The sequence below is a fragment of the Silene latifolia genome, chromosome X, assembly GCF_048544455.1.
Source record: "Silene latifolia isolate original U9 population chromosome X, ASM4854445v1, whole genome shotgun sequence".
NCBI classification, from domain to species: Eukaryota; Viridiplantae; Streptophyta; class Magnoliopsida; order Caryophyllales; family Caryophyllaceae; genus Silene; species Silene latifolia.
In genome coordinates, this window is record NC_133537.1 from 335,648,476 (window position 1) to 335,665,600 (window position 17,125).

The window sequence follows — 17,125 nt, forward strand, 5'->3', positions numbered from 1 at the left end:
ACTCTAATTCGAATAATTGCCTTATTTAAAATTCCGTTTTTAAACTCTTAATACTTTCCTTATTTTTAAAATATTCGTAGCTTGATTTTAGGCAATAAATTTCTTAAATTATAAAATTGCCTTATTTAAACAATTTTGGTTTCATTTGATAAAATATCTTTATTTTTTAAATATTGTTTTGTAACGATGCTTCTATTGCAAATTTGCATTTCTCAAAATTTGCAATGTCTTTAAACCCGTTTTTTTTGTTCGGATTGGCCCCCATTGTGCAACATAATCTAATTCGCTTCATCATATAGAAACGAGGTTGCTTCTTCCCCATACCATTGCGCTTGACACCTCTTTCCTGGTACATCTTCACTAGTTCAGTACACCTACAAAAAAGTTGAAAGGCGTTTTTATACGCATATAGGTACGCAAACGCAGCAAACTCGTCACCATTCACGAAAGTCATTCCTCTGGTTGGAGTATTAACTTCTAACGAATCGCCATTATCGCCCGTGTTTAACATATTTCCGACCTTTTCAACCCATCCTCCTTCAACAATTGCAGGACCATCGTCAATATCGTCTGGGTTGGCAACATCGTTACTAACATCATCATCGATAATAACGACGTCACTACTTGATTCATTGTTTTGTTCTTCCCAAGGAACATTCAAATCAAAATCCATTTTAGTGTAAGTTTTTTTTTTCGATCAAATTAAAGCAATTTGATCATCAAAACGTGAAATTTCTTAAAAACTGATTGATTTTTTTTTTTTTATTCTATTCTATTCATTGCTACTACCACAAAAAAATATTGAAGATCTTTTCTAAAATTTCTCAACAATAAGATAAAATATTGAAAGATCTTTTCCAAAATCTCTCAACAATAAGATAAAATATTTAAATAAATATTCCACAAATCAATCAAATCTTTTCTAATAAGGAAATGTGAAATTCAAAATTTAAAATAAGGCAATTTGTAAATGAGGTAGTTTTTTAAATAAGGAAGTTTTAAAAATCGTGGAAACAATTATCTTGATTAAACGGTTTAAAACCGAATTAGGGTTTACTTTTAACAATATAATAGGGAATTGAAATGGGTACTTTGACGTGCTGATACCCCTAGGTTAGATGGTTACTACACTCTTTGCAAACAATAGCCCTCTACTAGCAACAACCCGTGCTCGAATCTCCTTACCAGCAAATTTTTTTGTTTTTTTTTTTCGGTTTCTCAAGTTAGGGTTACTTCATTTCGATTTTGATTTTTTTTTTTCATTTTTTTCGATTAATCATTTCATAAACATTTTCATTTTGATTATGATTAAGGCAAAATATTTATCTACAATTTCATTACGGAATCGATTAATCAATTTGGGTTTATAGCATTAGGGTTCATCAATTATATGAATTGGAAATTTTCAATTAAAGTTGATTAATTGAATTTTGACGATTACAATTAGGGTTCATCAATTATATGAAATCGAAATTTACAATTAGGGTTTTCATCAATTTGATAAATGAAATCGAAAATTGGAATTCGATTTGATTATTGATATCGAAATTGGGAATTAGGGTATTCATCAATTTGATTAATAAATTAAATTAGGGTTTGATTAATTGAATTCAATTTGGGTTTATTGCATTAGGGTTCATCAATTATATGAATTGGAAATTTTCAATTACAGTTGATTAATTGAATTTTGACGATTACAATTAGGGTTCATCAATTATATGAAATCGAAATTTACAATTAGGGTTTTCATCAATTTGATAAATGAAATCGAAAATTTGAATTCGATTTGATTATTGAATACGAAATTGGGAATTAGGGTTTTCATCAATTTGATTAGTAAATTAAATTAGGTTTGATTAATTGAATTCAATTTTTATCTATTTTATTTTATTGTTTTTAAAAAACCGATTTTCATAATTATAAAAGCTAAATAACAAAAAAAATATAAATAATAACATAAATTTAAGTAATTAAAAGAAATTAAAGAAAGTCAAAACAAATTAAAAAACTTCCATAAAAACGGTTAACTACTATAGTTAACTTATTAACCCAATATGTTAAATTACTAATCTAACCTTACTCTAACCTCTACAAGTTAACTCTAGTTTGCCAATGTGGCGCATTTTCATTGGTCGTGTATGAAAAAACTCATACACCTCGTGTATGAGTATCATCTTTCCTCATTTAACCTTGTACTCAATTTTTCTGAACTTTACCTTGACTTTTCTACCAACCCAGTTTGTTTTTTCATTTTCCATACTAAAACAACAAAAATTAATCGATTGCGTCTAAAAGGTACAACCCCAAGTGCAAGTAGACCTAGTAAAGTTGACCTGACCTGAATAGCACGACTAGTATTCGTAGTGTGAACTTGAGCTTGACCCATAATCCAAATCCAAATTGACCCTACCTAGTGACCCAACTCAAATATTTATTGTTACACACTGATTATTATCATATAATTTGATAATTAATCTGAAAATAACCCAAATCCAAAATAACCTAACTCGATCTAACCTTAGTTTTTACAAACCTAACCAAACTCGAATTAACCTAAGCTAGACTTGACCTTGTTGATCCATTTGTCGAGTTCAACTTCAATGTGCAATTTTGGACTAAGACTACCTTAAATGCTCAAATCCAATCCCAATTCCAACCCCAACCCCAAACTCGTAAGTTGTAAACCGTCGACTAAGATTAGACCTGGAAAACGGCAACCGGGTCGGGTTTGGATTAGGCCAGATCGGGTCGAACAATTTTAGGTTTGCTGGCTTCGGGTCATTTTTGGGTCAACTATTATCGAGTTATTCCCGGATAATATTCCATTTGCAACAATAAACATTCGGATCGGGTTATAATAGACCGGGTCAATTCAGATTTCGGGTCAAGCTCAGGTCTTGGGTTCGGGTTATTCAAATCGGGTCAATTTTGCGAGGTCTAAGTGTCTAACTCGGATCCAATAGAGTTATTTTACGATAGAGTCAATCCCACTCATACTTCCGACTCCACTCCTCTTCTCCTTCTTCAACAACTCACTCTCCAATTCTCCAAACCCAGAAAAACAAAACACCATGAAACAACTACGATATGTAACGGAGAATTCAAGTTTCTGGGAAGTAGACATTTCCACACCAACTACCCTTGACGGTGTAGCCCGCCCATTAGCCCATGAAGGCCCACTTCCATTGGGCCTTTCTCGGGGCACTAAACTCTCAAGGCCCAAACAAATCCACTTCTTTCAGAGATTCATGGCTGCTCCTTTTCTCCCTTGTTTTTCTCCCAATCATGGTTTTTCTATTCAGCGTGCTCTCACTTTGCCTTTTCCTAATGACTGGTATTTTCGGCTTTTTAGTAATTTATTCTCGCTTTATTCCGATTATTTGTTTACCTTTTTGTTAGCGGTGTTTTGATTAAGTTGAATAAATGATTGAGACGGATGGAATGTTTTTTTTTGTGGGTTTTGTTAATTTTGTGTGTTTGTTGTTGATTGGTGTATTCATTTGATGTTTACAATGCTTCTGGTATGCAACTATGCATCAAATTTCGTGATATTGGGACTGCAAAAATAGTGGCGGAGCCAAGATTTAGCGTCAAGAGGCGAAAATTTTAAGGGGGGAGGATAAGAATAGGAATTAAAGTTCATTGGGAAAAAGGGGGAACTTGTGTGAACATCTCTATTGACAAACAATTTCAATGCCCACATTTCCGTCTTAAACAATAAAACGGGTCAAATAGATGGATGAGACAAGATGCAGAATGTCTAGGGAATGACAAACTCTTGTCCTATTTAATCATTTATCTATATGAGATAGTATTTGACCCGTTTTACACTTAAGGCGGGGTTAGGACCATCTTAAGGAAGGCCAACTGCATGCCACAAGGCTCGATCACGAAAGTAATGAAAAAGAAAAAGTCTTTAATAAAAGACTTAACGGCTTAGCAAGACTGTAGTATGATGGGAGCAAATTACTAATGAAATAGGTTAAGCTAGAAAAAAGATCAAATTTTTTGACTAAAAATTGTAAAAAATACATTGTTGGGTTGGTTGAGGGTGGTAGACTGGTAGGGACTGCCCTGCTTGCCCCTAGCTCCGTCACTGAATACAAATACCGAAAAGTTGGTTGGTCTAGTTTATAATAATTCGTGCACTCTTATTCTGCTTCTCACGACTAGGAAATGGTGAACTGAGTTGTCTGTAACTGTAAACTGTATAGCTGACTAACTCTAACTCATAATTATGTATGTAGATTGCTATATCTAATTAACATGGTAAAAACATGTCCTTTGGTATAATTGTTGTAATTTTATTAAAACATATGTTGCACGAATGCACGGCTATTTCCAATTTCCAGTGGAGCCCTATTTTTTCTGGCTTAAAATTATAATAGAATAAAGAAAAATGAATCGCTAAAATGTTTTTTTTTTTTAAAAATTGTGAAGCAGCTGTCATTTGATGTAAGTGTCAATGCTATTATCATTATGAATCATCGGAAAACAGCCCCTAGGTGTTGTTAACACAAGGGAAAGCTTGCATACATCTGCCCCGTTTACCTGCGTTTATGTCAACGGGGCCTCTCAATGTGGCGATGCTCTTGTTGTGTTTGTTGCACCATGCGGTTTTAGTTTTAATCTCCTCAATGTTTATGGAGTGGCGAGGCAGTATTCTCATGCTCTTGATTAAGCTGCCATGTTTGCGTGCCTTGACTTTGGCGGTTTGACCTGTTCATTGATTCATGCTCTACTAACTTAGCCGTGGTTGACCGTCCAGTCTGACTGATACATACGTTAAAAGTAATGCAGGTTTACCTCTTTGTTAGGGAGCTTCGACCTGCAAAAATTTGTAGCCTCCGTGAAAAAAGCTGAACCTTCAGATTCATCATTTCTGCAAGTCATTGGAAAGCACCTTTCCGACAAATCACTTTATGCTTTAGGTTTTTGTTCGGAGTTTCTTGTAACGTCTAATGATACCCTGCTCGTTGGTTATGAATCACGTGAAGATATAAAGACTGCACGAAAGAAGGCTGTTTTCCATCACAAGGCAAGTATGTTGATTGTAACTGTAAATCGTAACAATCTGTTGTTGAAAAGATGTTGCTTCCTGACTTTGTAATTTTAAAATTTGTTGTGTTCTGCGTAAAGAACGAGATATTGATTAGGGTCTTAAGATTTTTGAGTTGTTAAGAGAGTTGTGGTCTCCAGCAGTGTTTTCTTGTTAGTCTTGAGTTAAGCTTCTTTATTCCTTTGGCTGTTTTGTGTCTACAAATTTGTTTTCTTTCTCAACAACGATATAACAACATTACCTCAGTGTCTTAATATGGACTTGCCTATTGCGAGCCTATGGCAGACGATGTGCCATCTTATCATGTGTTAACACATAGTGAGTCACTTTCTGGATGATCTATAAGAAAGTTGTGTCGTGGATTGTATTGGCATTCAATTTCTTCATGAAAAAAGTTTTGTGCAGACTTTAGCGAACCATTTTTTGTAACAGTCGATCATATTACAAAGACAGAACAGTGAGTTTGTTTCATTTGAAGTGGATCTTTTTTTCCCTAAATAGAATTTATTTTTTCCCCTCTAAATGAAGAAAATATAAGTGGGACTAGTGTAGCCGCTTATTCTTATATACCTCCTTAAAAAGAGTATTGTTGAGATGTTTTGTTTTTGCAGTTTCCGGATCATAATTTGACATTGGAGGCAGCTTCTCCTGGACTTTTCATTGACAAGCATGGGAAGTACTGGGATGTACCTGTTTCAGTGGCAGCTGACTTGGCATCTGTTTCTTCCGACTCTGGTGCTAGTTACCACTTATGTTTGCAGCATATCTCAGGGTCAGCAAAACCAGTTGAAGGGAACGATGGTAGTGAAGTTCCGGCAAGTTTACTACCAGGACTTAGTCTGAAAAGCGCATTTTCCTATAAAAAGAGCATAGACTTCTGGAGGAGTCAGGCAAAAAAGCTAAAACTGGTTCAACCATTTGATGTCTTCTTGTCAAATCCTCATGTATCTGCTTCAGCTGTTATTGGTGCGTTTTGTTTACAAGATTTTATTTACGGAATGCCAAAATGTTGATATTAATATAAAGATGTCCGTTAATACTCCCCCGCTTCAAAAAGACTTGCAATTAAGGTAGGACGGCATTTTGTCAGATCTAGTACGGGATAGTACACGGACAGTAGTTGGAGTCAATGGCTCTCCTAGGGTTCCCTAATCTTCAATCCTGGGGAAGAGGATCAAGCTGGTCTTTGCGGACAGCTTGATGCATTATCTTTTCCTTTTTAGGCCGTCTTAGAAAAAAATTGTGGTTTCCTGACCATATTACCCTCAACCAAATGACTAGCATTTCTGTTTCCATTTTGTTCCTTGGTTATATATTTTGTTAAATTTCAATCAAGTGATCCTATTAACAATGTCACACGATTGACTTTGGTTTTTCCCTTATCAATTGGCATACTTTACGCTCATTTCTGCTTATTCTTGCAGGTGCTGTAGGAACTGCACTGTTTGGAGATAATGCATTAAGACCACAAGTAGTTGATGAACAGGAGGGTTTTAAGCGCTTCAACCTATATGCATCTGGGATGAAATCAGCAATCATGGGGGATTTGTTTGCAACTTTGTCACTCACCGCTCACCATGGAAACTTCCAAAGACTGTTATTTGATCTTTCACGTGTCCAGCTTCGACTAGATGTACCTTCAGGTTCCAAATTTCTTTCAGCTGCAGCATGTGTTGCCCAAAATCTTTACGAATCCAAACAGCCACCCTTTCAAGCTGTTCACGCACTATGTCCCAATGCTACTGTTTCTCTCCAACAGCAGGTAATGTTCATGAATTCGTCTCTTTTTTTTTTCTATATTTTTTGTGGGTAATTGTTGTTGTCTTAATGATATAGGAGGCGGTAACTAAAGCATTAGCGTTTTTGTAATATCTTAACTCTGTACTATATTAACCGTTTTACAAGAGGCTTCAGTTTGTACTTTGTAGTATAGTGCAGAACATGTTTGTTACTGTGACATTTGGCTATTTATCGTAATTGCATTTTGCTGGGAAATGATAATGGCGGCGACTCGAGTCACAACCTTAGTATCCCTTATGTTCTATGGTTTGTGAGAACAGTAGAATGCATCGAGCAGCCGTATAGTGCTCATGTTTGGTTTGATTATTCTCCGAACATTTTGAATCCCGTGATCTGATCTAGTGCGCTCCTAAGTTATCATCGAGCATAAACCTTCCCAGCACTTCAGATTTTGAGTGTACTACCATATACGAGTATCGTCTAAGCCTTGACCATGGATTTAGTTCTTGCTGCCAATCTCTGTCATTTCCCCATAAATGCCAATTACCACAAAAAATATAGTCGTCTCGACACAGTATAGTGACTCAGATTTGATACCATGGTAATTCTTTTTTTCTCATGCTAAGAACCTCCATCATTGGCCAAGAACTAGGATGTTATAGAAAGAAGAGATATGTTACGATTTTTTTCAGGGTAAGCAGTCTAAGGACAATCTACGCTCCTCGAGAGCCGACACAAAAAAATGTAGACATGGGTAATTGGCAATCCCTAGAAAATGATTTTAAGCTGTCACTAATACATCCCCGTCTTATTGCAGCTCATCGGACCATTCAGTTTTAGAGCGGATTCAACAATTGCTATTGATTTGAGGAATCAAGAGTGGAAGGTAAATCTGGAAAACCCAGTGTTTGCTATTGAATATGCTTTGCATGTCCTTGGCTCGGCCAAGGCCATTGCTTGGTATGCTCCCAATCAAAAGGAATTCATGGTGGAGCTCAGGTTTTTCGAGAGATAAGGCTTTATTGTTTTTGCCCTTCTGTCAACAAAACCCAAACAAGATGCCGAAGTACAGTTTTGTAATGAAATCAGAGTAGAGCTTTTGTTCTAGCTAAAGGTATCTCCAATCTATTCATTATCTGCTTTGTAAAGAATATTGCAAGTTAATTGATCATCAATACAATTTTTGATGCAAATTTCGTTAACTATTCGTTCTGTGAAACCTCCTTATGCTGAACCAATTAGATGTAAGACTGCTTACATTCGACCCCTAGGAGCGGAAGCAACTATTAGACTTTGGAAAGGCGAACATGACCCGAAAGTTAACTCTAAAGTTGATCAATTTTGAAAGAGAATTTTTTTAAAAAAAAATGTCAAAATGAGGTCATAAATCAACCTAAGTCTTTGGCGAAATGGAATTTACGGAGGAATTAGAATAAGAAATAGTAGATGGACCTATTTGAAAGTTTTATAAGACGGTTTTATGGTCGGAACAATCCGGTAATAAGTTAGTCTAAATAATTTATTTTTCGTCAAATTATCCTCCGAAATATTTATTTTACCAATTTTCCATCAAATTGTCATCTAAAATGTTTTTTTACCAATTTGTCACTTGCCATCAACTTTTTTTTACCAATATGTTACTTTCCTAAGTTTTTTTACCAATTTATCACTTAATCCCTGCTTTTTTTACCAATTTGGTCATCACAAAATCTCATTGAAGACGGCACGTATCCGTCACTTTGGAGTGATAGATACCATTTCCTCTCACAAATGACCCAAATAGAGGAGAGAGGGAAGCGCGTGTAGGTCTTTTCCCACCTTGTCTCCCTATCCGCTTTTGTGAGTGGCGATACTTCACTTACTTTCACTTTTTGGCCGTCTTCGGCAAAACTAAATGTTTGGTCATTTGGCCGACGGATTTGGATGCATGGATTCTAATCCAGAAAAAAAACGTCGGTGAAGGTGTCACAAAATACGGAAGCCACGAACACAAAACCATCGTCCATAATTGCGCCACGTGTCATCTTTAACACGTCAACATAACACCTCACCAAGTTTCTTAATCCAAAAAAACAACTGCTTCATGCAAGTTACTATATAGACCCTATATGATCTTCCCTTCTTCTACACAAAAACTTGTCTAATATCAACAAGAAAATGACCAATTATAAGCAACAAACCACGGCAGCGGTACTAGCCCTGCTGGTGGCGGTGGCGGTGGTGGTGGTTCCGGCGATGGGAAATTACTCGATAGCGTCAGGAGGAGGAAAGGCGGCGACGAAAGAGATGTCAGGGAACAGTGAAGGTGCGAAAGAGAGTGTGAATCAAGCAGGTAAGGAGATCGTCGAGGAAGTAACTGGTAATAAACCCGATTCCAAATTGGGTGAAACCGCTAAGGATGTTAAGGAGTCTGCTGAGTCTTGGACCGGGTGGGCTAAGGACAAGATCCAGGAAGGTCTTGGGTTAAAGTATGGTGAAGCTGTTCAGGATTCTGCTTCTGGTGATGCCAACAAGGCTACCGAGAAGATTCAGCATGTTTCTTCTGGTATACACATTCTTAATCAACTCCGTTTCAATTATTTGTTTACTTTTTTTTTAATATCAGGTATTTTAGTAGTTTGAGTGAGGGATCGCTAAAATACAATTCATATTTTAACAAAATATGTTACTCAAAACACTATTATTGTAACATGAACCACTTTTATCGTAACATGAACCAACATGTTAAAAGTTTGTGTTTAAATTTCAAAACATTACTCCCTCCATTCAACTCCACTTTACAAGTATTCTATTTCCGTCCATTCAACTCCACTTTACAGGTTTCCTTATTTGGACATGTAAAAGACCTTTCTATCCTTATTGAAAATCTATATTTACAAAAAATGTCATTCATACCCCACACAAATCCACCATAAAACTCACCTTTATATTTTTTTAATATCTTTAACCCCACCATTCCCTTTCCCTATGTACTTTTAATAGTTTTTTTAATCCGTTTCTTAATACCCGCGCAAAAAGCAATGTTGCAAAGTGGAGTTGAATGGAGGGAGTATTATTTTACCATGAACCAACAAATTGTTCCAGTTTATAGTAGTTTTCTATCTTATGGTCATATATAAAATTCTAGTGACCGAAAAAATTAAAATGTTATTAGTATATGATCGGATCGTATAATTGTGGGATTTTAAAAATTAAAATATTACTAGTATAGGATCGGATCGTATAATTGTGGGATAGTAAAAATTAAAATGTTACTAGTATAGTAGGATCGGATCGGATCGTATAATCGTGGGATAGTAAAAATTAAAATGTTACTAGTATAGGACCCGATCGTATAATCGTGGGATCGTAAAATCGGGTTAAAATTCTACTTTAAAATTTTAAAATTTGAGATAAGTTGAATCTTAAGATCATAAAAAATTAAGATCCTACCTACCGATCGGGATTGGTCACCACTTTCCCGATACGGATCGTATCGGGAGTTTAACAATAGGGGTACCTATACTATTAGAGTATTAGGCTCAATCATCACTAATTTTATTGTGGAATACTCACCCGTCCCCATCATTTGTATCGGTAAAATATACCGAGTATATCATAAAAATGGTAAACAAATGACTAGTTGAGTAGTGTGATCATTATACTTTTAACGGTATTTAAATTCATGGGCAGAAAGTCGGGAATATGCTTCGGACAAAGCTAGCGAAGCGAAAGACAAGGCGAAACAAACAGCCAACGAAGCATCAACAAAAGCAAAGGAGAATTCCGAACAAGCAAAGGATAAACTATACGAAGCGGCGGATAAGACCAAGGAGAAAGCTTCGTCGATCAAGGACACGCTTGGGGAAAAGGCCCAGGCTGCAAATGACAATCTCAAGCAAAATGTAGAAGAAACGTCGAAAAACGCCTACGAGAATTCCCAACAAGCCAAAGAGTATGCCATGAATGCTGGGAAGAAGGCGACTAACACGGCTAAATCCATGAAAGACGCTGCGGCCAACAAAGCATCGGATTGGAAGGACGCTGCGGCCGAGAAGGCGCAGGTGATAAAGGAGAAGGCACAAGAGCAAGCGGAGATAGCAGGCCATAAAGTGAAGGAAACGGAAGAGAAGATGGCTGAGAAGGTGGAGGAAATGAAAGATGCGGCTGCGCGTAAGGCGCAAGATGTGAAGGAGAGCGTGACAGGGGTGGGGAAGAAGAAGCGGGATGAAGCGGGGGAGAAAGTCGAGTGGGCTGAGGCGGAGGTTAAGGGAGGGTATAATAATGCTAACAAGGGAAGTAAAGAGACTTTGCATGATGCTAAAGAGAAGATTCAACAGAAGAAGGGTAGTCATTTAGATGAGGAGCTTTGAGGCTTTCTAGCTTTCATCTTGTAGCTTTTATTAATCATACTACTTTGGGACTTTTTTTTTTTTTTCCAAATACGTACGTAGATAATCGACTTGTATGTTATGGTATGTAACACGATGACTTTTTTTTCGAAATACGTACGTAGATAATCGACTTGTATGTTTTACGTCTTTTCGATGCATGGTATGCAACACGATGAAAGCTTTGATAATATTTGGTAACGTATGAAGTTCGGACGATTGTATGTTTCGCACTTTCGCTGCTGCTATATATTTCTAATAGTTATTATATGTACATTCTATCCCTATGGCACCCGTACGAGGGAACGGAGTGACCAATTTGTGCTCAATAAGGTTTGGTAGACGGAACTTTTGAGGTTCGGTAGTAATTCGCAAAAGGATTCATGGGCTTATTAGAGATAACATGTGGAGTTACTAAGCCCATATGTCCGGAATATTTTATACTCAGTAACTGATTAACTATGGGAGGTTGATTGGTGTCCAAATCCACCATTTCCGATAACTAGATGGTATTGTATGTCGCATTATTTGAAGTCCATAGATCGCAGATGTACTTGTCAAATCCAAATCATGTTCGCGTCCTATCATCACCGTTTGACGGTAGTTAGATACGAATATCATAAGTATGTATATTTATTATCATCGCGTCCTACTGCCGTTAGTCTATTATCGAGTAATATTTACTGATTATTACCGATATCATCGGATGACGCTATATCTCATTTCCTTTGATAAATGTGAACTGTTTTTTTGGTGTCAAATGAGTTAGCATTACAATATCGGGGTTCGAGGGTTGACCGCACGCAATATAGCCATGTTTGCATGGTAGGCAATCTATACACACCACTATAAGTCCTGAACGAGGCCGGTGGTCGGCCCTGGTCTTAGACGGGCCGGGTAAGGCTACCCTTTCACCTAAACTTCTGCGGAAAAAAAAAAAAAACAATATCAAGATTCAAACCTGGGATTAGGGGTGAGCATCTCCTATGGTTCCTCTAAAGGACGTGCTTGCAATATTTGAAAAATATAGAGCTTGTAACATACCAATGGAATAGGAAAAAATTAGTGTAGCTTATAAGCGGGGTGGCTCTACCAAGCCATGTAACTTGGTTTTTATAATTAAAATTAAAATTTCCTCATTGGTTAAAAGCAATATTGTAGGCCGTATAAGTTATAAAGTGTTGTATACCGCCATTGTATGGGTATTTAGTTGAAGAACGATGTAGCTTAAAAAGTCGATGTGGTAAATCAAGCTACACTACGTTGCAGTTGTCCATTGGAGATACTCAACGAGACTAGTCGAGCCCTAGCTTGGCCTTGCTCAGCTTGTACTCATGAAACAAAATTCGAACTCAAAGTCACGCGAGCTTGAAAAAATTGAGCCCATCATTATCACGCTCAGGAGCTTTAACCCGAGCTCGAGCCGAATTCGACCTCAACTCAGCCTATATACTCCTTGTCATCCAATCCATTAGTAACATTTGCTTTTGGGTAGTCTTCGAGACAACACTTTGACCATATTTTCCTTCATTTATATTCGTCTTTTTTTTCTACAAAAAAAATATATTTTTATAATTGACATTTTCATTGTAAATCCAGATATGGTCAAAGTTCCCAAAAGTAGAGATGTTACCAATTTGATTGGATGAGAGGAAGTATAATTTTTAAGTTATTGTTTTTTTTTTTAGTTTCGATATTTCCAATAACATGGTTTCGAAGTTATATATAAAAATATTGGATAAATCAATAAAAATATTTGATATTGTTATACAAAGATATAATGGTGATAAATATTATTTTTTTTAAAATACGAGAAAATTTCTATCTTATCCCACAACCCGCTTGCGAGCTTTTCAAGCTGAACCAACTTTAGCTCGCGTCGGGTTGACTCGTTATGTTATCAAGCCGAGCTTTAACCAAGCTAAATTCACGCTACTCGCGGCCTGTCCCATCTTAGGCTCTGTTTGGTAAAATTAACTGAAAAGGTAGCTGAAATCTGAGAAGGTAACTGAAAACTGAAAAGGTAACTGATAAGGTAGCTGAAAATTAGGAACGGATAAGGTAGCTGATTATATAAGAAAATGTTTGGCAAACTAACTAAAAAGGTAACTGATTTTGATGACATGACGTAAAAGGATCTGATAATATTATTGAATAATATAGATTTAAGGGGTAAAAACGGAAAATAAAATGAAATTAGGTACCTGAAATCTCAAATGCTACTCTAGGTAGCATTTCATTTCAGGTAGCTTAATTATTTGGTTAAATAAGCTACGGCCCTGTTCTTTTGGACTTAAAGTTGCTGAACTTAACTTAATTTTTCTGAACTTAACTTAATTTTGTTGAACTTAACTTAATTTTGCTTAACTTTTCTAAACTTAATTTTGCTGAACTTAATTTTGCTGAATTTTTCTGAACTTAATTTTGCTGAACTTAATTTTGCTGAACTTAACTTATAATAACTTAACTTTTCTGAATTAAAATAATCTTACTTAAATTAACTTAATTTAATTTCACTTAACTTTTCTGTATCTCGGCTCCCCACCAATTTCATGTAAACTTTTATTTTTCTTTTAATGAAAGCTGTGCGCATCCTTCCATAAAAAAAAATAATAATAATAATAATAATAAAGAAATATAACTAAAAACACAAGTGAAGATTATAAAATACTTTATTTATATAAATTAATATGTTCGTACACATTACCTAATACATAATAAAAATAAAAAGTAAATCACATTAATTTTTCTTTCTTTCTAATCATCTAGTTCCATATTATCATCTTCCTCGTCACTTTCTTCTTCATCTTCATTTGAGCTCACCCCGTCAAATCCATTGCCTCGCCAAATGTTCTTGACTATGTTATTTCGCACCTTGTACATAGCTTTTTTCCGCTTCTTATCAAACATGCCTGAATCTGTTGTCCCTAGGATGTTCTCATGTTGTATAATAGGTATCCCAAGAGTGTGCATCCGTATAAAATTATGAAGTGTAAAAGTAGAAACAATAATGGACATTTGATACTTAGGTGACATTTGAGGCATAACTTTTAACACCTTCCACCTTTTTTTCAATTGACCAAATGCCATTTCAACTTTCATTCTCAATGACGAATGTCGGTAATTAAAATGCTCTAGCATACCTTCAGGGGGTCTATGCTTAAATTCGGGCATATGGCATCTAAGATTTGCTTTTTTATCGCTAATAGGAGACAAATATCCTATTGTATTTGGGTATCCGGAGTCCACTAGATTTTATCGCTAATAGTTGGTGTATCAAATAAAATTTTATTTTCTCGAAATTATACTAGAAAACTATAGTTTCGGATCAGATCGGATATTCAAATGTTTTAATTCTAATATCCATATCCAAACCAAAACCAAAGATTTCGGATCAGATATCCAAACCAAACTTAACTTTCGGATCGGATATCCAAAAATTCGGATCGGAGGGTTTTGATAGGGAAGAATACGGGCTTGAAATAAATGCTTTTTTTTAAAAAAAAAAAAAAAATTATATAGAACGGATTGTTTATACAACTGATTTGAACGAAAATTGTATCTATTTTTTAAAACTCGTCAATATTATGAAACTTATTATTTTGCTCAACTCTTCTGAATTTAATTTTACTGAATTTTTCTGAACTTAATTTTGCTTAATTTTGCTGAACTTAATTTTGCTGAACTTTTCTGAACTTAATTTTGCTGAACTTAACTTAACTTATAGAAGCTGAACTTTTCTGAACTTAACTTATTTTTGCTGAACTTAACTTAAATTAAGCAAAAATAAGTCCAAAAGAATAGGGCCACTTGCCAAACTTTTACAGAAAAACAAGGTACTTGAAATTTTGGTCAAATAAACTACTTTGATCAAATCAGGTGCATAAAATGCATTGCCAAACGGAGCCTTATTATCACCCCTAACTGAAACTTGAAATCCCCTAAAATATACTTCTATCTTAATCACCATGGTAAGATATCTTTGATATGCAGTGGCGGCTCTAGGTATTGAACAGAGGGGGTGCGGAAATTTTACAAAATCGAAAGACTTTTAGTACGTGGCGGCGAAATCAATATTAGTATAATAAAATTTCATACATTTCACATACGTCTTTCTTAAAGGATGTCTTTTTCTAAAGGATTTTTTAATACGAGGCTATCAAACCGACGTACAATTAGAATACGGAAAAAAAACTTTTATTATATACCAAACAAATTATTCTTTTTGGTAATTTTTTTTAATGATGATTGACATATTTATCAAGAATTTTATAAAACTAGTTGTTATATTAGGGAGAGAGTGTTTAATTATTTATTAGGCCTATTTTGTACAATAATAGGTGAAAAATAATTAAAAGAAAAAAAAAACAGAAATTGTTGGTTGCAGTAATCGAACCCACGATCTCTAGGTTAGAATAAATGCTTCTTACCACTGAACCAAACAAACAACAATAAAATATTTTGCACAATAAAATATTTATTTCTGATTTGGGGGGGTGCGGCTGCGCCCCCTGCACCCCCCAAGAACCGCCCCTGTTGATATGTGACATGATATTGACAAAATAGTGAAATACACCCAAGATTTTCTCAGGTTAAATAGGTCATTCATTACTACAAATATATGAAAAGGAGGCAAGAAAAAACCAAGATACCCATTTTTTAAATAAAAAATGGAAAAACATGGGTACTACGGTATGCCTAAAAACAAAGTAGTGTTGGTAGCGGTGTTACTAGCGCTACTACTGGTGGTTATGAAGGTGGCTGCTAACTCTTCAACGGCTATCTTGGGAGGCATGGCGGTGACCGACGAAATTATGGGTGACACGGACAACGCTCGGTTACGAGGTGGAGATGCCTTGGATATGTTTAAGGAGAGTATGCGTTGGGCTAAAGATAAGTTAGAAGATGGCGTTGGCCTTACAAACCACGACCACGACCACGACCACGACCATGACGATGAGCAAGAAGAGTCATCAACGTCCCATGATAAGCAAGAGCTCTAGCTGGTTTCATCTACGTACATACTCGTACGCATGTCTCGTTTGTCAGTGTGTGTGTTTTGATTAGTAATAAAATGCTTCTGTGATAAAATTTGGTGGCGACTCTCTGTGTCCAAGTCGATTCTTTACCTCCTCCCATTAATTAGAGAAGAAATTCTTCAAATAATTAAAGGTAAATAAATGACATGATAAAAGATTATTCTTTCTGAATATTCTTTAGAATTAGAATAGTAGAATAATGTGAGCACATCTTACACAAGTTGAGATAATAATAATAATTCACCATGAGAATTGTCTTCTTAACTAGCTAGAATGATATAGTGTCGTGTCGTCGGGTATAATACCGAGTTTCAATATTACCTTTGATGTGGTGGTGGTTGTCAGGGTTGATCCTTGTTCATGGAAATAAAGCAAATTCTTTGGCTGGTTGAATAATTCTTTGTGAGAGCACACTGTACACGTAATGAGGGAATTATACACTGTTATTAATGGCGGATGATGTCCCGATTTAAAAAAAATATTAGCAAGACGGCGAGGTGGCATAATAGCATGAAGTGTCCACAAATTTGAGTTCTCCATTTAACATTTTGAAAACCTAAATTGACACGTAAGTGTCCACCGCTTAACACGTATAGCACATAGTTTGACATGCCACAAACACAAGCCTCTATGCGCAAGTCACTTAGCAATGACTTTAACTCAAAAAAATGATAATAAAATGCTAATTTTTACGTTGTTTTATTGAATTATTGACTCAAGCTAAATATATTATGATAATTTTAAATAAATAGGTTATTTGGGTTTGTGTCCGATTTGTGTCAAAAGACATCAACCCTAACCAAACCACTTAAGTTTTGTGTCATGTCGTGTCAATTCAATTACTTAAATGGGTCATAACGTCTTGACCCTAACCCGCTAATTTCGTGTCGGGTTTGTGTCGTGTTTTCGGGTCGTGT

General features: G+C 35.7%; 2 protein-coding genes across 2 annotated transcripts; both read left to right on the forward strand.

Moving 5' to 3' along the window:
• Nucleotides 1-2,986: 2,986 nt before the first annotated feature.
• On the forward strand, nucleotides 2,987-8,001 carry LOC141618985 (protein TRIGALACTOSYLDIACYLGLYCEROL 4, chloroplastic). Its single transcript, XM_074436032.1, has 5 exons — nucleotides 2,987-3,334; nucleotides 4,801-5,038; nucleotides 5,671-6,025; nucleotides 6,484-6,821; nucleotides 7,617-8,001. The coding sequence occupies exons 1-5, from the start codon at nucleotides 3,072-3,074 to the stop codon at nucleotides 7,812-7,814; spliced, it is 1,392 nt and encodes a 463-aa protein (XP_074292133.1). The 5' UTR covers nucleotides 2,987-3,071; the 3' UTR covers nucleotides 7,815-8,001.
• Nucleotides 8,002-8,868: 867 nt separating this feature from the next.
• LOC141618987 (uncharacterized) lies at nucleotides 8,869-11,374 on the forward strand. The gene is made up of 2 exons (XM_074436033.1): nucleotides 8,869-9,344; nucleotides 10,472-11,374. Exons 1-2 carry the CDS (start codon nucleotides 8,957-8,959, stop codon nucleotides 11,149-11,151), a joined length of 1,068 nt encoding a protein of 355 aa, XP_074292134.1. The 5' UTR covers nucleotides 8,869-8,956; the 3' UTR covers nucleotides 11,152-11,374.
• Nucleotides 11,375-17,125: the final 5,751 nt, after the last annotated feature.